The sequence below is a fragment of the Solanum dulcamara genome, chromosome 7 (assembly GCF_947179165.1).
Source record: "Solanum dulcamara chromosome 7, daSolDulc1.2, whole genome shotgun sequence".
Lineage (NCBI taxonomy): Eukaryota > Viridiplantae > Streptophyta > Magnoliopsida > Solanales > Solanaceae > Solanum > Solanum dulcamara.
Window position 1 is genome coordinate 19,074,431 of NC_077243.1, and position 22,734 is coordinate 19,097,164.

Below are 22,734 nucleotides of genomic sequence, written 5' to 3' on the forward strand. Positions count from 1 at the left end.
GTGATTTCTAACTTGTTTTGTACTCTATTTTTATAGTTTTTTCAGCCATGAATTTCTTATGACTAGTAGAACGTGATTTTTCGATAAAATTTTAGATTTGACCCTTTTCGAAATTAATTAATTTTTGAGACTGTTTTACCCTGGTTCTGAAATCTATCAATATGAGTGTTATTGGACTCCTTATGATGTCCATGTTTCATTCTTGATAGTGGGCTATCCTTCTGGGCATTGAATTCAAAGGTCGGTCGTTCAATAGAGTGTTCGAGTGGGACTTTGGCAATTGAGGTAGATTTGACTATCCTTCTAGAGGGCTGAGTTGGGGTAATTAGTCCAATTCTATGTTATATACTTTGGGATGGGGTGGTAGTTTAGTTTGAGATTGATGATTTATATTATGATGCCTGTGTGGGGGTTTATACGTGTGGTGTAGCCCGTGTGAGTGGCATACATGATATTTTATCTGTGACTGAGACTGTGTAATCTATGACTTAACTGAATAGAGATGTGAAGATGTTATTTGACTTGTAATGCTCGTTTGAGGGGTTGAGTTGGGGGTTTTGAGCATGCCTGAGTATTGAAATATTGTTAAGAAAGGGGTAAACACTTAATTTGAGGTATTTTCCTTCCCATTACTGTCTATTGAGAGTGAATATCATGCTTAGGTTAAGTTTTGAGAACTTTAAACCTTGTACTACATGTTGAGTTGAATATTACCTCCATGCCTTATATATTGTGATTGTATTTATCCTCATTTATACTATTATTGATCATTTGGAAGTTGAGAACTGTGAAAATCCTTCTGAGAAAGAAAATGTGACATTTTTTGTATCCTTGATCACGAGATAGGTGGCAAGCGAATGAGACATTGGTATCATGAGTCCTTGGCCATGAGTTGGGTGGCGAGGTAGTTGATACATTGAGATGTGATGAGGTATATTGTCACGACCCAAAAACTGAGGTAATGATGACACACATCTCAAAACCCAATCTGATGTGTAACCCTAAAAATAAAACTCATACAAGACTCCCAAAGGGGAAAGTGATGCCACGATTTAAATAAAAAGAAAAAAAACAATGAAGAAATTATCCCAAAACCTGGTGTCATAAGTATAAAGAGCATCTAATACAAGGTTCGAATCTGAAGATACAACATAAGTCTCTAAATGATACAAAAGACTAAAAAATAAAGATAGAGTAGTGACGATCCGAATTCTGGGACCTCACCACTAATCTGAGAATACACAATCCACTAGAATATTAACTGTCACGTGGGGTACCCCGACTAGTATCTGCATAAAAAAGGGACACAGAAGTAGGGATGAGTACAATTCACATGTACTCAGTAGATTTTAGCTGACTGAGTATAAGGAATTAATCAAACCTATGAAATAAACTAAGGAACGCTTCCACCTGTATACAGAAAAGTCCCACTTCAGCATCGGTGCCACCAGTTTATATATATAGTGGCACGAGTAAAGTAAACCCATAATAACAACTCATAATCACAATTAATCGAATAATTCAAGCAGCACAAATATCAATGCAATGCAATGCAGTATGATGATGCAATGATGTGGTGGTACGGTGGAATCAAGACTGTTGCACAGCCTGTCGTATACACCTGCCGAGCTGTGCTACCAAGCAGGACCCATGGGGGTCTCGCAGACCATATACCTCAATCACAATATCTCATTATCCTTGCCACCTCCTCGTGGTCAAGGGATCACAATGCATCCACTACCCTGCCGGAAAACTGCCTCGGTCAGGGACTCAAGATACAAAGGTTAGGATCACAATGCATCCACTATCCTGCCGGAAAACTGCCTCGGTCAGGGACTCAAGATACAAAGGTTTAAAGGTGTTTTATTTTCTTTCTCAAAAAGAATTTCCATATTTCTCAACTTCCCATGTTTCATGATATGATGAATGAGGATGAATGCATCAAAACACATATGCATGGAAGTAATAATCAACTCACATGTGGTATAAGGTTCAAAGTTCTCAAAACTTAACCTACACATGATATTCACCCTCAATAAATAGTAACGGGAAGAACACACTTTTATTTAAATATTCACCCCTTTCTCAACAATATTTCAATACTCAAGTATGCTCAAAACCCCCAACTCAATCTCTCAGGCGGCATCACAAGTCAAATAATATACTCAAGCCTCTCTCTTAGGCAAATCACAATTCACATGCTCTCAAAGCAAATAAGATAACAAATAAGGCCCCCACACGGGCTATGTAATACGAATAAACCCCCACACGGCAACACATTAATAAATGAGCCCCCACACGGGCATCACAATATATATAACATTCTCAACTCATACTACAACCCCATCCCAAAGTCTATAACATATGAATGACTAATTACCCCATCTCAATCTCAAAGAAAGATAGTGAAACCTACCTAAATTACCGAAACCGCACTCGAATACCTCCACCGGACAAGCAACTCTCGAATTCAGCGCCCGGAATGACAACCCACTATCAAAAATGAAACATACACATCACAAGGAGTCCAATGACACCCATATTGATAGGTTTCGGAACCGGGGGTAAAATAGTCCAAAAATTAACTATTTTCGAAAAGGGTCAAATCTGGAAATTTATTGAACAATCCCATTATATTGGTAATAAGGAACTCATGGTTGAAAAACTCATAAAAATAGAGCTCAAAACGAGTTGGAAATCACAATTTTCCTTAAATTCGGATTAGGGAAGAAACAAAGATTTTTGGGGTTTGAAACTAAAATTTAAGAGTTAAAATCGTCAAAAACTTAATGAAAAAGAAAGGTTTTAGGTCAAAAATCACTTACCCAACACTTTGCCTCGAAAATCTCTTCTCAAATCACCTCAAGGAGTTCAAGAACTCAAACAAATGATGAAAAATATTGAAATGGGAAGAAAGGGGCATTTTCTGCCCAAAAAGTTACTGTTCACGCTTGTTACTGTTCATGCTTGTTACTGTTCACGCGTGTTTTGTACAAATTTTTGAAAATCACCCTCAAGGTCATTACATATATGGTCTGCGAGACCCCATGGGTCCTGCTTGGTAGCACAGGTCGGCAAGTGTATATAATAGGTTGTGCGACAGTCTTGATCCCACCGTATCATCATATTATTTCATCATCATATGTATTGCATTGCATTAATACCTGTGATACTTGACCTATCTGTTTAACTGTGATATTGAACTATATTTATGTGTTTACTTTAATCACGTCGTTTTATATAAATTGGGGGCATCGCCGGAGTGAGACTTTTCTACATGCAGGCGGAAACGTTCCTTAGTTTATTTCATAATTTTTGATTAATTCCTTATACTCAGTCGGTTAAACCTACTGAGTACATGTGGATTGTACTCACGCCTACTTTCGTGTCCTTTTTTGATGCATATACTAGTCAGGGTGTCTAGCGCGGTAGTTGATTCCAGTGATTATATTATCATCGGATCAGTGGTGAAATCTTGGGATCTAGATCGCCGCTAGTCCATCTTTCATTTATAGTCTTTTCTATATCAGAGATTCAAACTGTGTATTCAGACTCAACTTTGTACTTAGATGCTTTTAAAACTTATGACATCAAATTTTGAGTATTTTCATTATTGTTCTTTATTTTGTATTTATTTGTGGCCTGATTTTCCTTTGGGAGTCTCACATGATTTTATTTTTCAGCTTACACATCGAAATTGAATTTCAAATGTGTGGCATCATGACCCCAGGACAAATAATACTCGATGTTCTTTCATCATCTGAGTGATGATAGGAAAAAGAAAATAAAAAGAGAAAAAGAAAAGAGCACATGGGCCAGGGTGACCCCTAATTTTAGCGGGAAGTAGCTCGATATATTACACCCTCAACTCACCGTGGGCGGTATTTCCATTTTGCAATTACAATCCGTTACATTTCAAAATCTTCACTGTTTTCTCATAACTCTCTCTCTCTCTCTTCCAGAATATCTCAACGTAATCAGGACATGCGAACTCGATTTCTCGGCAAGGATTACTTCAATTCCGCTCCAATTCCCGCCGGCGATTTCCTCCGCCTTCCTCTCCCACATCTCCCTACTTCGAATACCTTCAATTTCGAAGACGTTCATTGTTTTAACGGACTTCCTACACTTAGTATCGATGTCGAAATCGAGAGAATTCCGATTGAGAAAACTCTCTCGCGCTTCTTCTCATATGTCTTTCCGCACAGGATTGATGTTGAACTTGCTGAGTACGCAGATCCTCAGCCTTTCGCCGGAAATCCTGACTTTGACGAGCAGAGAAGTTGCAGTCCCCAGGAAACAAGCGGTATTACAAATACAGAGGTAAATGCTGAGCATAATTCGAACTTGGTTAGGGTTTAAATGTTATTCACTAACTTCATCATGAAAATATTTACTTATCTGATGCATCTGGTAAGGGTTCCGTGTAACCTTATAGTGACATAAGAGGTTGATATTATAAGGAGGATGTAATTTGCTTAGAAGCAAAGAATTTGAGGTGTAAAAGCTTTTATGAAATGTAATGTCGAATTAATATGAATGTGCTTATGTTGATTGAGGATCTCTCCCAATTTGCATCGACTTAGCTGTCAATATTAGCTTCCCCTGAGATTTAGTTAAGGATTTGTCACTTCCAATGGAAGCTTCATGCCTTCAAGTACATTGGACTCGTCACTACACTGGCTACCAACCAGGCAACCACTCCCGTCTGCAGCAGCTGAAGTTTAGAATATGAGACTCAATAGGTATCACTTTTAGTTTTGAAAATAATTTTAGAAGATACTGCATATTAACAGAATTTTGATATAATTATATTAAGATTTTAAGATGTTTCTTCTTCAGTTATGGTAATTTTGAAAGTTTCTAATAGAGGGCCTATGGTGCAGATGTGATGATAATAAGGGAATTGTTTGCAAGTTGCATGATTCAAAACTCATATTCATCCTTACAACCTTTAAATATTCTCAAACATACAACTACAGGTTAAGGTTTTTCAAAATTAAAATAAATCTTTAGAAATTTAAGATTTCAGATTCCTGGAAGACTTTCTCGTGATGGCTCTATGTGCTTCACCGAGGCAGCACTACCTGAGTTTGTATTGTAATATTGGTAACTGCTTTCTTTTTATGAGTTAATGTTATGTTGAAATGTTATACGTAAAAGCGTACATGTGCTGCATAGTCTTTCAGAAAACTAATGAGTTTTTGCAATAAAAAGAAAATTAATCTCAACTGAGATAGAGTAGAAGTTGATTGCAAAGAAGTATTACTAGTTTTCTTCTTACCTCATTAAAATTACGTCTGTTTTAGGCTGCTTTTATGCTTATTTATTGCAGGGGACTATGGTTTCCTATGGCAAAGGGAAGGACAATCTCGAAATGGTCCAATTTGAAATTCCAGAGCTGGATTCATCCTCACTTCGATTGGTAAACCATCTCGGTGATCCAGCAGATATAATTTATATGCTACTAGCTAAATTCTCATGTGGAACATCTGCATTTGTCTATTCTCCTGTTGTCAGCTAGAAGATATCCCTCATTTTGGAAAGGAGAACATGTTGATTCCATCTGAGACTTCAGATGACGGAAATAAGCTGGTAATATTTTGATGAATTACATATTTCTTCTGACATTCAAGTTTTTATGATTGCAGGGAAATGCTTTTGGTTTATATTGCTAACTTTTGTGGTGATGGTTAACTACATAGGATAGGAATTACCAACTCCTCCCTTTCTGTCAAGAAAGAAGTCTTTGGTTAGAAATGAAAAACCAGTGGTTCATATTAATGTAAGAAGCTTGGTCATTTTGAATATAATATAACTTTTAGTTACATGCATGGGTTGAAGCTCTCAAATCTTAAGATAGTCTGTTCTTTCATCTCTTCTAAATATATATGAAGCTGGGGACTCTGATTCTGAAGACAATGTCCTCTAGCTTTTTTCTTGTCGGCCCCAATCATCATTTGAGAAACTATGTCACTAATTTCTTCTTTTCTGTTTTCTGATTCCCTTACTTGACTATTGAAATCTAAGAATCTCCTAATAAGGTTCTTAAACACAATTTGCGGGATTCATGTGTCATCCTTCAGTTTCAAACATCTTTCCTTTTCATATGATTGTAAGAGATAATGATGCTTAATGACATAGTGACCTTTTATTGAAATCTGTTCATTGTGGAGGACTGAGAAGAAATTGTACTCCATGCCATCATGATAATTTACTTTTCTCAGACTGCATGAAGGAAAAGGAAGGACCTAACCAATTAAGCACTACTTTCACTTTGTTAATGCTCACTAACTGGTTTGGCACATCATTGTTCACTTATTGCAGGATATGCCTGGTCTTGAAGTTAGGCTGCAACATTCCCTTGACACTCTGCAATCAATTTGTTCAGTTGATGACATCTGTTCTGTGTCGTTTCTGGTGAAAAGCTCTGATTGGCTGGAAGATAGTGGTTTCAGTCAGGGGAAACATCATTCTAGTACATATGTCTTTCCTCTTCTCGAAGTGGACGAGGCAGGTTTGGGTATTGTCAGTGACAACTCTATAAAGGAGAAGGTTTTAATCTTTGAAAATATTGAGCTTCAGCGTGAGACACTAGGAAGTGAAGGAATGGGTAACATAAATGAGCTTTTGGATTCCACAAAGTTTGACACGTTGCAACACCTGTCAAATGGTAGTTTAGCAACGGACTGCCTTGAAGTTGAGGTTCCATGCTTGAATTTCTCTTTAGAGATGAATTTGATAAGTATTGTTGAACTTGAGAAAAACTCGTTGATTCATCAAGGCATAGAAAATGATGGTCCAATATGGATAGGAAGCCCTATCATTTTTGATGAACTGCAATTCATTGATTCAGACCTTTATACTTTTTGTGAATTGCTGTCTGAAGCCAAAGTAGACGTTGAGGATACATGTGACCTGATGTTGAGTGAGGCCGAGAATTTCAGGGACTTCGACGAATTGATTGTTTCCCATGAGCTCATCCCTGTGGATAATTCTTTCAGATCATTGCCTGTGCCACTAATTTCTGAGAATGGAAATATAAAGTCATTGCACTTGTGTATTAAGGAAATCCTAGCTGAGTTGGAGCCCCAGTCTTCCTCCATGTCTGATGGATTATACTTAGATTGGCATTTTGTGGAAGAAGAGAAATGCAAGTGTCGAGAAGACTTCTTCAATTTATCGAGAGAGATAAATGCTAACAACATTGACCTTTGCTTGAACTTCAGCGACAATGAGATGCTTGTATCAGACTTTCTTTTCTCTAGTGATAGTCCACAAAAACCAAACAGAGTGGAGAGCAAAGAAATGTTGAGTTTACCTTCCAATGCCATTCCTGTTTCTCCCACGCCTTATAACATAGAAGTGTCAACTAAGTTGCTGAAGGATGGAAAGTTCTCAACTGAAGGAGTATCATCCCAATGTAGTTCTAAAAAGTCATCTTTGTTTGGTGACTCTTGGTCAGAGTTTAATGATCTTGATTTTTTCTTAAATCCAAAAGAGTATGGTAGAGACAAAGACTATAAACCAGCTGACAGTTCCATTGATACTAATACCATGGGCCAGAGCAGGTTTCTCTCTTCTGATACCACACTAGTACAACCTCTGCAATGGAATATCAAGGTGCATCAAATATTGTTGTCTTCTGATATTCTACTTCTAATTGATGATCTTAGGAAAATCTTTCAAGCTATCTTTGAAAGACGGAGAGAGTTAATTGAGACTCAGGGTCCATCTCAAGCTGTGGACGATATTGCTATTCTCCGCCTTTCAAAGAAAAAGCTCATCAACTTGATTAAGAAAAGAAGTGTGTGCAGGACGTCTTTGTTCCAGGATGGTGATAACACAATATCATTGGTCACATTGTGCGCGATCAAACAGATGGTTTGGTACCTGTGCTACTATGGTCTGCATACAACATATCTATACATAGAAAAGTTGTACAGAAGGTTGCAGGAATTGAGCTCTAAACTTGACTTCCTCTACAACTTCATAAAAGATGTGCATCAGAAGGGTGAAAAAGATATACATAAGTTCCATCCATCGCTTTCTGTCATTAATGATATACTGCAGTTGTTTGTGAGCAAGGGCAGTTCAAAAATATTGGTTGTGGCTGAGCCAGTGTTCTGGTGGTCATTGAAGAAACTATTAACTTCCATGAATATTGCATTTAGCCAGCCACATAATGGACAAAAGAATGATTTTTACAAATTAGAAGATTCCAGCATGCAAATGATCTCACATTGCTGTTTAGTAACCCAAGAGTAAGTGGTAGTTCCAACATAAAATATGCTTGGATATTGGCCTGTTTAATAGTATGGTCGAAAACTTACAGTGGTTTCTTGGCCGTATACCTGTGTTTAGGATGTAGTCTTTGCTATTATTTCCAATTGTGTTCAGGACAAACTATAACATTTTGATAGGTGGCCTTCTTAGTCCTTAGTAATTCACATAGTAAAGTTATCTGCTTTTAACCAGGTTGGAAACTCACTAGTAATTTTTGACCTTTTCAGACTCCATCTTGACATTTTGGTAGTCTATTGTAATTGCTGTTTCATTTCTGGTAAAGAGAACTTTTAATTGGGTGATCTGTAAAATTCTGGTGTTAAGGTGCCTCTAGGAGAAAAGTATTCTAAACTTAAAGCTAGTTAGTTCCTTTTAGCTGCAAAACTAAGATATTAATTCTCATAAGATAGATTGGCTGTGTAAATGGTATTAATGCTTTACAACAATAACCCATAGATGTGATATTACTGGTCTTCTTCTTTTCTGCAAGAGAGGCATTCAGATTTTTGCCGTTAAAATGTATTTATGCAAAAAGTTCTCAAAATAGTTATTAACTAGTGATACATGGTAATTATATAATTTGACAAGAAAAAACGAAAAATATCTACAGATATCTGGGAGTATTTGAATGAATTTACTTTTCATGAATTTGAATGGGTGCTTACTTCTAAAAGAATCATATTTTCTTTTGATAAATTGCTCTAGAATGCTGAGGTAGTACCACCGGAAAAAACGTTGGCTTCACTCTCAACCCTTGAGTTTGAACAGTTGCGATCCTTATAAAGTGTTGAATATCTAATGGTCTTGGTTGACGACTTAAGTTTGTTTTTTCTTTTATGTCTTTTCTATCAGATCTTTGCTCTCTAACATGCTTGAATGAAGCTTTAGTTTTAACTTCAACCAAAATCTTAAACTGGCCGATGGGAATTCACAGCTAAAATCTTAAATGCACCATAAAAGTATCATGACAGACAACATATAGTTTGGCTACATTCAGACAATTCAAATTTATTTATTCTTAATATTGTTTACCACAATGCTATTGAAAAGTTTCCTAAATTTAAAATGAGATTTAAAGAAATGAATTGATATTCCATTTTCTTTCCAGGCATCTGTTTGACTCATTTCCATTTGACAAATTTGAGATCATCTTGGAATATGGAGGTTCGCAAGGATCATCTAAAGTATCTTCCATCTTGCCAAAGTCAGATAGAGTTCCTCCTCTTCATTTCCTTAAGGTGGAGCTGGAGGACCCCAGTGTTGCGAAAGCACTTTGTGATGGCATTGACATGCCCAACACAGATGAACCTAGTATGGCAAGTCTCTGTCTTTTGCTTGACGTCTATCAATTTGAAAAATATCACATAGTTTTGTGTTTCCTTCCAAGGAATGCACAACACGAAATTATTTTTGTAACTGGAGTGAAAAGTTTGAAACTGTCAAAATTTTCAATATTCTTATTGTTTTGCTATTGTGTTTTTTTGAGCCACACTATACGGTTCAATTTGCATTAAAGTGTTAACAACCATGATATCCAAACTCGACAGACGTGATGGTTATTAATTCTTTAAGTTAGAATATGGTCGGTTATTCATCTTGCAGGTATGAGTTAGTACTTTTGAGTACTTGGGTTTCTTCCCTTCCTCATTCTTTTGGTGCTCTGTCTGCCTTTTCTTGCTTGGTTAAAATAATTCTTCAACACAGTTGACTTGCTTCCCTGTTTGAGCCCCCCCCCCCCCCCCCGATTTACCTCACTGTGGCCTGATGTATTTCCATTTTTACATAGTACTGAGGTTTTCTCCATCCAAGTCATATTCTGTTATATGCTAGTAAATTATCAACAGTTGGAGTATGAGCTTTTATCTTCTTATAAAGTTGCCTAAAACCTTAACTTTGATCACTGCATGAAGAGAAGAGAATTGTAAAGCGTTCAATGCTTTATGCTGTCGATCAGACTAGAAGTAGATAATTCAAACATGCAGCAACGGACTCCTCTTGTTCATTCCTAGAACCTTCAAAGTTTAGAACTTCTTCTGACATGCTCGTTTTCTAGGGAGGAGGTCCTCACTCTTTCTCTGCTCTCAATGAGATTGACGTTTCAGTTGAAGAACTGCTGAATTTCCTTCCAGTGGAAAAGAACTTGAAGGGTGGAAGCGTGGAGGCATTACAGGGAAATGAAGCTTGCTCTGCTGCAGCTCAACATGCAGTGTTCAGTTTAAGATCTGAGCAAAATTGTGGAAGTACAGATGGCTGTCCTGAGACAATCATTATAGTTAACACACACAATTTTGATAAGGAAATGGTAATTTCAAGGAGAAGTACATACCAAAAGATTCTTGCGTTCGAGAAGAAAGGAGTACAGGTCGTAGAGCGTGATTTACGTCAACCTGTTGATATTATAGTCAGTGCATCAGCTTGCCTTGCCTGGTATGACTGCAAAAACATTGCAAAGAAAGCTACTGCCCCCGATGAGGCTTTCTCTTGCTTACCTCTGTGTGTTGAGAATATTGCAGCAAGTATTTTGACGTCACTCAGTTTTGCTTTCAGTGGCTGCGTCCTGGTAATTAGCTTGTTTTTCTTTCCAAACTGCTCAACCTACACAGTGTTGTGCTAGATGTAAGGTATGCATTGCATTTATTTCAGAAAGAGCACTGGACCCCCCCCCCCCCCCCCCAAAAAAAAAAAAAAAGCAACGGGTTTGTGATATCTGAATGATTTTCCACCCTGTAAGATAGGAAATATACAGATTATTAGCTGCAAAGCCAAGTGTTTGAGAGCAGAAAAGGATTGTTCAAAAATTGAGTATGGCTTTTCTATTTTGACTTTCCCATATTATTTGTTAACAAAAATATTTCATGCTTGTATAAGTTCATTCTATGTAGCTTTCTAGGGTTTTAAAAGTTTGCAATCCACGTGGAGAAAAATCTAGATAACATTTTTCATGCCCTGCTTTGTGTTCAGCTAACTGCAGTTGCAGCAATTGTTAGATCAGGATTAAAATGTCAATAGTGAGATACTGAGATAGTTGAGAATTCTAATTTGAAGAGTTTAAGGTGATTCCTACAAATTATAACATTCCACTTACATACACTTCAATGAGTTAAAATGAAATGCCTTACGTTCCCTTCGAGAGATAGACACACTCCCTGATTGCTTATGGTGTCCTGTTTCTTCCATCAGTGCTGCTTGTCAATAATTCTCCATGTACCAGAGAGTCTGATTCCAGCTATGTCATTAATGATCTTTACTTTTCTTTGTCTTGACACCCTCAACCATCATTTCGTCATAGTGATCTTTTATCTCTAGCTTACCTTTAATTCCTTCTAATATCAAAGTATTGAATATTCTTCAAGATGGTCATTTGGTAGTACTCAGTACAATCGAAAGCATGAAAATGTGTAATTACTGGAAGTAACATCATTGAAGGAGTAAGGAAAATTATGACAATCTGATGATAGAGGGTAGGCTAGTATCAGATTGATATTGGAAAATGCAAGAATTCTGTATCTATTAGGTCCTTCTGGTGGACCTAATTTACAACTTCCTGGAGATTGAGAAACTATCATGAACTTATCAGCTAAAAGAGGAATTCAAATATTAATTCTCAAGACTTATTCCTTTGCGCTTCCAATCTCTTGGTTCTTCCCTGTTCCTTAGCTCTAGATGTTCACAATTGCATTGCAGATGTGATGCCAATGCTCAACTTGAGATAGGCCTTCTTTTTGGTCTCGGTGAACAGTTTGAAAACTGAGTACTATCACCATGTGCACGTAATATCTCTCAACCTCAAGTTACCTTGTTTACAGCATGATGATATAAGCACAAGATAATGATCTTCATTACGTGGTTATTTTTTAATATAGTGGATTACTACAAAGAAGTAGCATTGACTGGAAATGGAAATAAGAGCACTTATTTATTATAGTTTTAGAATGGACCAAGATAGTCTACCATGAGCCCTGATTACACATAATGTTTTGTTCATAATATTTAGTATTTCTTGGCCATCTTCTTTAGGTCTTTGAGGGAGAAAGTGACTTTATATTAGGAATTATGGAGTCATCTGATGAGCTCTATGCTGCTGCTGCTAGCTTGGGCATGCATATACAGATCTTTTATTCATATTCTTCTGAGATGACTGATGAGATCATATTATCGTGTATCGAACTTTCCTCTAGGACAAGCAGAGGGCTCTATTCTAAGATGCCTGAGTCACAAACGCTGGCCGAATCCTTCCTTACTGCATTTCCTTCAATCAATTCACTGTCAGCTCATGCAATATTGTCTTCGGCGGGCTTGCTTGTTGAGTTTCTGGGATGGACTCGTGAGCACAGGATTCATGCAGTTCAAAAATATCAAGTTCCTGATGAAAGCATCATATTACTGAGTGCTTTGAGCAGATTTGGGGAACGGGAGGATTCTAAATCGGTAATGACAGATTGCTCCTCTTCAGTTTCTTCTGCTCCAGACTCTGAAAGTCTTCATTTCAAAAGAATCTACAGGGGGATGAAACGAAAAACCACCTGGGATATTGAGAATCTGAATATGCCTACAAGGGAAGTATATGATCTTGATCCACCGAGAACATTTTCTGAAGGCAGACTTCATCATCCCAGAGCATCTGGCCTGCGTGATTCTTTGATTTCAGAAGATATCAACTTGTTTGATAAATTTGGGAAGTCTAGCTTATCATTTGACAACGAACCATGTGTTCACAGGCAGTCATTAGACACCTATGTGACAAAAGATCTTTTTAAAGCAACTGATCTCTGTGACTACCAGATGACTAAAAATTCACAGATGAGTGGTAGTGATATAAATAAATTCAGGGCTCCACAAATTGATGTGTTTTTGCATCCAAGAGAGGGAGTTGATGTGGGTAGGATGAACAAATTGGGTAGACAAAACAACTATTCAGGAAATTTTAAAGAGGATATCACAGGTGAGGTTATTAACATTGATAATACTGTCGCATCTGGCAAAGCCTTTCATAATGCAAAATACAAGTCCTTTTCTAGCCAGGTGCATGCAATGGAGACTCCTACAACAGGAGTTCCTAGAGCTGCTAAAAAACTCTTTTTTGGAGCAAGTGATCAAGAATTTCTAACCACTGTGGAAATTGACTCTAGCCCAGATGCCTGCACTTCTGTGAGAGACCTTGGGCAAGGATCAAGGCAAGGAATGGGACAACATTTAAATGCAGGTTTCAATCATAAGAAGATTCACTTTAAGCACCAGAAATGGGTCCCAGAAGAGGATATATCCCAGAATGTAAAATGTGTGAGTGATCTGACGAAGCAAGAAAAGAATGCAGCCAGTTATGGCGAAACACCACTCTCAAACGCACTTCAATCCACTACATTGCAGCAAGGATCACCCTGGACAATTGAATTTCTGAACAGAATCAGGGAAAAGAGTCGGTCGCGTCAGCAATCTCTCCCACGTGGCTTATCTGCTCCTTGTTATGGATACCCTGGAAAACCATCAAAAGTTACAAAGAGAAAGAGTCCATCTACTCTGGAACTTTACAAGCACCAAGGAAACAGTTTCCAAGAGGCAGCAACCAGGAGAAAGAGGCGTATGAAATGCATGCAGCTACCAGCATCCTCTAGCGAGAAGGCTTCAGATCGTCCTATTTCATCATGGACACCCATTGATAAAAGAGCAAAACGGGTATGCCTGAAATGATTATCTGTTTCTTTAGCTGAATTCAACCATTCTGTTCAAATAGTTTGTTTTCCTCATTCGACAATTCTTCACAGTATGACTAACTGCAGGAGCTATCCTTTGCAACAAACGGAAATGGAGGGCAAACTAAACTGGTATGGAGTGACAAGAACTCTCATACATTGGGCAGACGATATTAACTCTCATATGAGGTATACTGGGCCAATACAACTGAGCTCTCAGTAAGTGTAAATCATAGAATTTTTTGGGACCTTACATTCCTAGGACATCAATTATTAATCAAATCACATGATCATTTACAATTCATGTAGCATAATTCTGGATTCCTGGTGTCGGAAAAATGTTATTCACCATGTACCGAACCTGTTTCTTTTCCCCCAGTGATATTCTTCTTCTTTAGCATCTCTGCTCTGTGAGTTAAACCAATTATGGAAGTAAAGTGGCAATCAACAATATCAAGATATGTAAGACCTTTTTTTGGCCTTTCTTCTAAAAGTCTTTTTATTTGAGAAGCAAGCACGTGTTAAACATGTTATGACTAAAGAATTCTAATGACAATACTTGTAACTAGAGTACTGAAAGATAAATAGTTTACTGTCAATGTTATTATTGAGGGCACACAAGGCTTCTGATTCTATCTGAGATTTTTTGGTTTACCTAAGCTAAACCTGGAACTTAAAAAAATACAAAGGATGACCTTATTATGAATAATTTCCCCCTTCTTTGCCTTTGGGGAGAGGTGATTAGACAGAACATGGCACATCTTCAACTTTCTGACGCCGTGACCTTAGATGTGGGGTTACCTTAGATGTGGGGTTATGGAGGTTGCGGAGGTAGACGATCAGTTTGTAATTGAGAGTTGACCACTTCCCTGTCAGATAGGCTAGGTGGTTTGGAGCACCGCATCTGCTTCCCCTTCTTACCAGTAGTATTAGGCTATTAGCATCATTATTGTAGTCCCTTGTCCATCTTTTTCTGTTACTATGTGTTGTTTCTTGTACTTAGGTTATCGTAAGCTTTAGTTGTTGTTAATGTTCTTTTTTTTTTCAAAATGCTTTTCATTTTATTTGTCATGGCCTATTTGTTTTCGTGATTGCTTTTTCTAAAACTGCTTTGATTTGCTTTTTTTTTTATCCGAGGGTCTATTGGAAACAACCTCTCTACTTCCACGAGGCAAGGATAAGGTTTGTGTACACTCTTCCCTCCCCACTTGTGAGCTTACACTGGGTATGTTGTTGTTGTTGTTCTTAACCTTTGGGGGTGTGGTGGGGGGGGGAGGTACCACTACCGCGTGGAATATGTGCAGCCTAATTTGCATTGATAAATTGACAAACTGCATGGGTAGTATCTGAAATTAAGGACCATGCATGATCATGGTAAAGGAACACGTTTTAAGCTTGAATAACTTGCTTCTAGACTCATACTAGTTCTTCTTTGTCTATCCCAAAATAATATCTGCTATGTACAGGAAAGTTAACACGATTTTACATTTAGATGATGTGAATAAAATGTGAACATTATCAACTGATGTTCAGATACTATGTAAAATTTTACAGAAGGAATGAAACCTGGATATACTGCTCGCAAATACTCTAGTAAGTAGTCATATTGTGTTAGCCAAAAATGAATGGAAGATAGTGTCAAAAGATATTCTGACAGGTTTCTTGTCTATGACCTGGAAGTTGAAAGTTTGAGGATTTGAAGAAACTTCTTATTGCCAGGGAATCTACTTTTTTAGACCTTATTCTCCACTGCTTCATTTACCTTCTACAGAAGGTTGACTTGCTCAAATCAAATAAGTGGATCATATACCAGTTGAAAAACTACTACCTCTTTCCATTTTTAAAATTGCGCAAAGCCATGACAAGTTGTTGCCTTTCACCTTCTACCTCTGCAAATTTAAGACTTATTTCTGAATATCTTTCTTCCATGTCCTTCAGTTCATGCTCCATGTGTTTGTTTCTCTCAGTCAATAAAGCTACTTGACCTTGTAATTCTTCAGGATCATGTATATTTTGGGACTGGCCGTTGATCGTTTCTGGCACTCTCCCTGAATCAACTTCTCTTCTGCAGAAGGAATATTAAATTAAGTTCTTTGTCTTCTTTATCCTTCCACATAACTGCAGTTTCTCACTGTTGACAAATTTGTTTGAATAGATGCTAGCAATGGTTCAGTAAAGTTCTATTGGTTTACCTTGTCATATTAGCAATTTTTCTGGATCCATTCTGCACAATTCTTCCTTTTGTAAAGCCATTCCCTTGGTGATGAATGTTCTCCCCCATACATTTTCTTCCTCCAGCAACAATACTTTTCTGAGTTGCTTCTGCAGGTGGTTCATCCTCCTGTATGTCAAGACCAGCAGTTCCTTTAGAAATATAGTGATGCTTTGTGAAGGCTTTTGTGAGTCTTTTGCTAATCGGAGTCAAAAACTCGAATGAGAATACAGTAATTTAAGGTGTAGAAAACTTGACAGAAAATGTCAACAAGTTGGTGTTCAGTGGAATCAACTCCTTATGTCTGTGAATATGTTACTTAAAATCTAGGTCAATGGTTTAATGGTTTTTAATGGACTCTCTTTGTTCTTATATGAATTGACAATTTGACTTGCATGAAGATGAAATAGATTTGGCTTTCATGCTATATTTATAGTTATAGAAGAAAGTATTAAGGTACTAAGAAATGTTAAGTTTGTATACATATACAAACCTGTTCCGTGAATTTGGACTCTTGGAACATGCAAAACGTCTGTAGATTATCAGTATTTGTAGTAAATATATTAAATGCCGAGTATCTAAAAGGGATGTGTATCATAAAAAATAGGAGGGAATTTTCCATCAACCTGATGAATGCTTATACTAGCTAGAAAGGATAACCTGTCAGTGATAATCATCATTATGATTCTCTGAATTTAATTCACCTCTAGGCATTGAATATTACTGTTGAAGAAAGGGATACATTAAATCATTAAGTGAAACAGTTTCTTCTCTTTTCAGGTCTTCTATAATGAAACGAGTAATCCCATAATGTTTTAATTGTCTAACTTTTTTATTAATGCAAAGTACCTGTTCCTGTAATTTGAGCACCAGCTTCATCAGGTTCTCATTCTCCAACTTCTGTTGATTTGTACTGCATCTCATTTCGTCATTCTGTAGGTGTAGCTTCTCTACTTCTGATTGTAAGGTCTCTTCAATTTTCTTCTTTTCATCCACTTCAGTCCTCAAGGGAATCAATTCCTCCAGAAACATGTCTGCTTCCCTCCTCACTGAAGCTAGCTCCCTCTCCAATTCCTTTTGCATGGTCAATTTTTGTTCTACCTCCATTTCAGCAGTTGATTTTTCCATTTGTTCCGCATCAGATCCGACCTTTTCTCTATGCTCCATTTGTTTGCAGTGCGCTGACCCAGCTAGATTTAGCCTTCCTATCTCCATTGATGAAGCTTTCAATTCAAGAACTTCTCTTGCATAATGTTCTTTTGTTGATTTAAGTTCTTCTTCAGATTTCTGCAGTAATTCCTCTAAAATTTTGTTCTCCTCACGCAGAACATTTGCTTCCATCACTGCATCATTGACCAGTTCTTCTTTCTCATCAATCTTCAATGTCATTTCATCTGATAGCCTTTTTAATTCTTCCTGAAGTTTCTGAGCTGCCTTAGCATTACTCCACCTTGCCCTTCTCAATCCTTCCTCTGCTTTTATCGCCCTCTGCTCCTGCTTAACTTGGGCTTGGGTTATTGCTTCCAGTTGTTCTTCAAATTCCTGTGACTGTGTTTCCAGTTCTTTCTCCAGCATTGAAACATGTGTTTCAAGTTCGTTTATCGTATCCAATGATTTTGAGTATTGTGACGTTTGAGTTTTCATTTCTTCCTCCAGTCTCTCCACCTGGAGTTTAAAGTGCTTTACAGAGGCTAAAGATTCCAAGTGTTCTTGTTGAGTTTTCAGGTTTTGCAGCTTACATTGCTCTAGGTTATGATTAATATCATCATTTTCCTTTTCCAACACTTGGCAATGGCTTTCAAGCTGGTCCATTTGTGCTTTCATTTCATTGTTATCTTTCTTGTAGACCTCTATTTCATCTTCCAATACTTGGCAATGGTTTTCAAGCTGGTCCATCTGTGCTTTCATTTCATTGTTGTCTTTCTTGTAGACCTCTATTTCATCTTCCAACACTTGGCAATGGCTTTCAAGCTGGTCCATCTGTGCTTTCATTTCATTGCTGTCTTTCTTGTAGACTTCTATTTCATTCTGTAGTTTTTCAATTGTCTGCTTCAGTGATTGAGATACATCAGCAAATTTAATCTCCTTAGCTTTTCTATCTTCATTCTGACCAATCTTGAGATGGGTTCTCTCTGCAACGGCCTCTAGCAAATCCTTATTGGACCTTACTTTTTCAGAAAGATACAAAATATCCTTATCCTTCTGGTCCAACATTTTGTTGAGATCTCTTACTGTAAGAATCAATTCAGAATTTGAGTCTTCCGTCTTTTGCAGCTTCAGCATCAATTTGCTATTTAAGTTCTTCTCTTTCTGAAGTTTATGCCTGATTTCTTCCAATAGAGCTGTTGATTTTTTGTCATCTGCTCCTGCATTATCTGAAGCTACTGCATCCACCTCATCTGTACATCTCAGCTTAAGTTTCTCACATTCGATTTTAAGGTCATCTCTCTCTTCTTTTAGATTGGAAATTTGTCTCGACTGTTCCTGTGCCCTTTTGGTCTCTTTCACAATTTGCTTTCTGAGTGTCTGTAGTTCTATTTCTGAGAATTCTACCTGACGTTCGAGCATTATGATCTTGTTTTTCATGGACTCAAAACTGTTATTTGAAGTTTCTTGGACATTGTCTCTCAGAAGATCCTCCTCTGATTTGTGTGTCGTATCAGTTACACTCCCATCTAAATCAGAGCCAAGCGAGCAATCTGTGGATGATCTCTGATGTAGATGTCTTTCAAGGGGATTAACTGCATTTTGTGGGGTGAACTGTTTCACGCGACTGTTTTTTGGTTGAGGATCCCGTGGGATACTATTTTGCTTCGAATAATGAAATGTTTGATTCAACACTTCATCCTGTGGAAGATAAACAAAAACACTTAGTTGCAATTTGCAGCTACGAGACACAAATAGTTTCCCTGAAGCATGAACATATTTAAAGTGTCATTCTATCTGACTAGGACAACACCGGCAAGATGTACCGAAACTGAGGGATTACATGCCACATTTGACTCTATCCAAATTGTTGTATTTGATTGCCTTTGTCATCTGCATTTTAGCGTCTCTCAAATGAGTCATGAAATTTTCTATTTGAAAATATGTGAAGTTTAAGTAAATATAAGCATAGGGGATTTGAAGATGATTCTTATTTCTTGCTGATGAAAAGAAGTCAACATAGGAACCATCCTTGAAATAATATAATTCAAGTGTATCAATAAATGATATTGTTGTTAGAGATTTACAACGTTCCCATTTTTTTTGTATAAAAGTTCCAAGAGTTTTTATAATGGTTTTGGCAAAATCCATCATGTAAGACTTTATTCAGGTTCTTTTCAATGTATTGGAAACTTAAATCAGTCCTCTTTCTTGTAACCAATGTTCACTCCACAAGTGAACCTCAGACCAGTTACACATGTTGGAGGATGTAAGGGATATTTCACAACAGTTTGTATAAAGGTTCCAATTCGATTTATATTGCCTCTAGATTATTTATTAAGAGCAAAAGTTAAGAACTATATCAGAAATTGTGTTACTGTTGTTTGAGAAGTAAATCTTTACGGTGATAGGCTGATAGCCCTGCCACAAGGGTTTTAATCAAAGTAAATATTATTATTCCAAACTTTGAGGGCTTGATTGAATCATTCAGCTGTAAATAGAGAAGCTCAATTCCCAAACTTCACTGTTCCATGTTTGTATTCTTCACAATAGTATTTGTTAGAGTGGGTTAGAGTCACACATAGGTTGAGGAATGGACTGATGGTTTGTTTATATGGACTTGGACAATCCTCCCTCATGAACTTGATTTTGGGATTGAGTTAGGACCAAGTGCCATATCTTCTCATGGTATCAAAGCTATTTGGGCTCCCGGTCCACGCTCTAGTTGGGCTTGAGCATGAAAGGGGTGTGAGAATTGTTAAGAGTCCCACATTGGTTGTGGAATGGATAATACTCTATGCAGTGAAATGAAGAAACGCAAAAGTATATAAATATGAGACCTTACTTCAGTAAATGTACAATGTCCGTTTCCATAGTGGCCATTGCTTCCTAGTTCTGTTTCAAAGCTTTGATCTAGAGATTCAGTCCTTGAAATTTCACTGTCTTCAGTATGCCTGAAATTATTTTGTTAAAACTCTACTTTAGTATCCAAACTTGTAGATAACTGAAGCCAGTTTGATAACATATGTAGCGTGGCATTGAATGCTAAATCACCTTGTTTCCTGAGCTCCTTGCATATTCTGTACTGCGACCTGTTTCATATGTATATATCTTAGAATAACATAGTTAAACATAAAAGACTTTTGTTTTACTTTGTTAGTAATAAGAAATGGACTTTGAGTCCATTTTAACCTCAAAAGCTAGCTCATGAGCGAGAGGATTGCCTAAGACCATATAAGGAGACCACAACCCATTGCCTCAACGAATGTAGGACTCAACCTCCCCCACATACTCTGGACTCAATTGGAGCATAGATCAGGAGGGCCTAACATTGAGAAACACAATAATAGAGATTGATGGGTTTGGCTTTGATACTATGATAAGAAATGGATATTTGAGCTAACTCAACCCAAAAAGCTAGCACATGAGGGCAGTTTTCCTAAGACCACAACCCATTCCCCTCAACCAATTTGGGACTTAACAGGTAGCAAACAGTATGACAAAGTTCTTAGTCTAAGACCATCAATTTTCTGTTTCCTTTCCCATTTGAGGTGTCGAGTAAGGAAGTTGTAAACCTTGATCAGCAGTCATGCCAAAAGTCCTCTACCACGGAAGAGTTCGTATGTATGTACGTGTGTGTGTATTATGGAGAGGAGAGAGAGGACATACTTGCAAAATCGCGCCCGTCTCCAGTGGCATTAGGGGTAGGGATACTACTAAGGTTTCAGTCGCCTCTACCAAATCTGCAAAATCAAGACCAACTTCTCCCAGAAAACCTGATTTTGATGATCCCTGAGATGACATCATGTCGATGAGTAGTGAGCAAATGTTCCAACCGAAAGGTGGTCAGAGCATACATGGAGATTGCATTTCTGTTACTTACAGTTGCCACAGTAAAGTAGTAAATGTTTTGTTTAAATTTTCCTGTTTTTGGATCCCTGACTAATTTCACTGTCTCGTAAATAGGATTGTCCCATGAACAGGTTCCTTCGACAATTGCTGCTTTTCCTAGTCTCACTGTTGGCTTTCCAGCATCTGCCGGAACTAGTGAAATCATCAGTTTTTTCGCTTTTAGCTGAGGCACCTGAAATCATCATGATTGAGAGATTCGTAAGCTCAGTGAGATCAAATTCTCAAAGATACTTCATTAGCTGATATCGAATCAAAGCTTTCTATATGCAGTTAACAGCATTTGAGAAGAAACTGAACAAAGCAATTTTTAACCATCCTGTTAGCATACCTGTGTTACCTGAAACTGCATTTGGAATACAGTTTTGATCCTCTCCTTTTTCCATTTTGAAGACTTGAACATGATTGTTAAATCAGAAAAATGAATTTGTTTGGCCTTTCTTTGGGATCTGAGAAAGCTGACTGCTTCACTTTACTCTGTATTTCGTGTTTCTGGTTTGAAAGTAAAGATAATCCTTTCCTCTAGGCTCTAGTTGAAGGATGCAGATGCCTTGCTTAGTGTTCAAGTTGAAAGAAGAAAGGAAATGAATATAATACAATATGCATTGTGAGTATCAGATAACAACAGCTAAATGTGTCCTATATTTTTGAGTGCATAAAGGAAGCAATACCTATATTTTAGTTGAAGGAAAGAGACCATGAGTAAGTGCTTTGTTATGACACAGCAATACTTTTATTGCACAAGCTTGTCTTCCTTTTCTTTGTGTGGGACTGACTGATCCCAATCCAGACTGTCATTTGAGTAGAATAAATTTTTTCCCATGAAGGTCAAACTACTTTTCGTCTTAATTTTTCAATGTTAAGAAGTGACCTAAATTTGTATCCAAATGATACAAACTTTTAGTTGTAAAGGGACCTGCATTAATACCCATGGAATTTTAGATCTTTACTCATTATTGAGGTCACTTTTGAGTAGACATTTTGTTCTGCTGTCATTAGTAAGTTGAGATGCCAGTTTTGTTTCTCAAATAGACGGTAGTTTTCATTCTAATTTTAGCTTTTCTTGTTAAGCTGAAAAGGGCAGATATTATTAATAGTTATTAGGTTTCTTTCTGACATTTACAAATGCTTTATAAGTTACAGATGACCAGAAAATGGAGTATAGGTAGGTAAAATATAATGCTATCACTCAGCTGGTTTGGGTTTTTCCAGATGTGTCCCCAAGACCCAACAAAGACGTTGTTTGGACTATAATCCTGTTGACTTTTTAGTCTATACCATTCTTTGGGTTAATTAATTGCATATAATAGCGGTATTCTTATTGTTAGTTCTTTCATCCTTGCTATTGTGATCTGTAAATTCGTATTTTCACGTGTTGTAACGTGGCATACCTATCTCCACCATAACCCCTCAAAAAAAAAAAAAAGAGAGAGAAATTATCCCCTTCTTTTTTCACAATGGTGAAGACAAGTTTAAAGTTGTAGAATAGAG

At 37.3% G+C, this 22,734-nt stretch overlaps 2 protein-coding genes across 4 annotated transcripts; one reads left to right on the forward strand and one right to left on the reverse strand.

Moving 5' to 3' along the window:
• The first annotated feature begins 3,903 nt into the window (after positions 1-3,903).
• LOC129896960 (protein SHORTAGE IN CHIASMATA 1) lies at positions 3,904-14,153 on the forward strand. Its single transcript, XM_055972966.1, has 8 exons — positions 3,904-4,323; positions 5,336-5,425; positions 5,521-5,595; positions 6,328-8,264; positions 9,395-9,602; positions 10,340-10,846; positions 12,304-13,959; positions 14,064-14,153. The coding sequence occupies exons 1-8, from the start codon at positions 3,985-3,987 to the stop codon at positions 14,151-14,153; spliced, it is 4,902 nt and encodes a 1,633-aa protein (XP_055828941.1). The 5' UTR covers positions 3,904-3,984.
• Positions 14,154-15,435: 1,282 nt separating this feature from the next.
• Positions 15,436-22,220, reverse strand: LOC129896959 (uncharacterized). 3 transcript variants are annotated; one of them, XM_055972965.1, is made up of 9 exons: positions 21,915-22,220; positions 21,575-21,772; positions 21,218-21,418; positions 21,004-21,126; positions 20,389-20,426; positions 20,180-20,288; positions 17,038-19,035; positions 16,169-16,317; positions 15,436-16,041 (listed from the first exon to the last, which is right to left on the reverse strand). In XM_055972965.1, exons 2-9 carry the CDS (start codon positions 21,644-21,646, stop codon positions 15,801-15,803), a joined length of 2,931 nt encoding a protein of 976 aa, XP_055828940.1. In that variant the 5' UTR covers positions 21,647-21,772; positions 21,915-22,220; the 3' UTR covers positions 15,436-15,800. The 3 variants fall into 3 exon arrangements, with proteins under 3 accessions (XP_055828940.1, XP_055828939.1, XP_055828938.1); XM_055972964.1 differs by having other exon boundaries at positions 21,575-21,793; XM_055972963.1 differs by lacking the exon at positions 21,915-22,220 and having other exon boundaries at positions 21,575-21,906.
• Positions 22,221-22,734: the final 514 nt, after the last annotated feature.

What these genes read in the sequence shown, in the direction of transcription:
- LOC129896959 (XM_055972965.1), bottom strand. Translation starts at nt 21,646, where the DNA reads ATGTTCAAGTCTTCAAAATGGAAAAAGGAGAGGATCAAAACTGTATTC. An exon ending in ACTACTTTACTGTGGCAACT is followed by an intron (nt 21,127 to 21,217) that starts GTAAGTAACAGA and finishes ATGTCATCTCAG; the next exon opens with GGATCATCAAAATCAGGTTT. An exon ending in AAAATTGCTAATATGACAAG is followed by an intron (nt 16,042 to 16,168) that starts GTAAACCAATAG and finishes TTCCTTCTGCAG; the next exon opens with AAGAGAAGTTGATTCAGGGA.
- LOC129896960 (XM_055972966.1), top strand. Translation starts at nt 3,985, where the DNA reads ATGCGAACTCGATTTCTCGGCAAGGATTACTTCAATTCCGCTCCAATT. An exon ending in ATTCATCCTCACTTCGATTG is followed by an intron (nt 5,426 to 5,520) that starts GTAAACCATCTC and finishes TCCTGTTGTCAG; the next exon opens with CTAGAAGATATCCCTCATTT. An exon ending in TTGATAAAAGAGCAAAACGG is followed by an intron (nt 13,960 to 14,063) that starts GTATGCCTGAAA and finishes GACTAACTGCAG; the next exon opens with GAGCTATCCTTTGCAACAAA.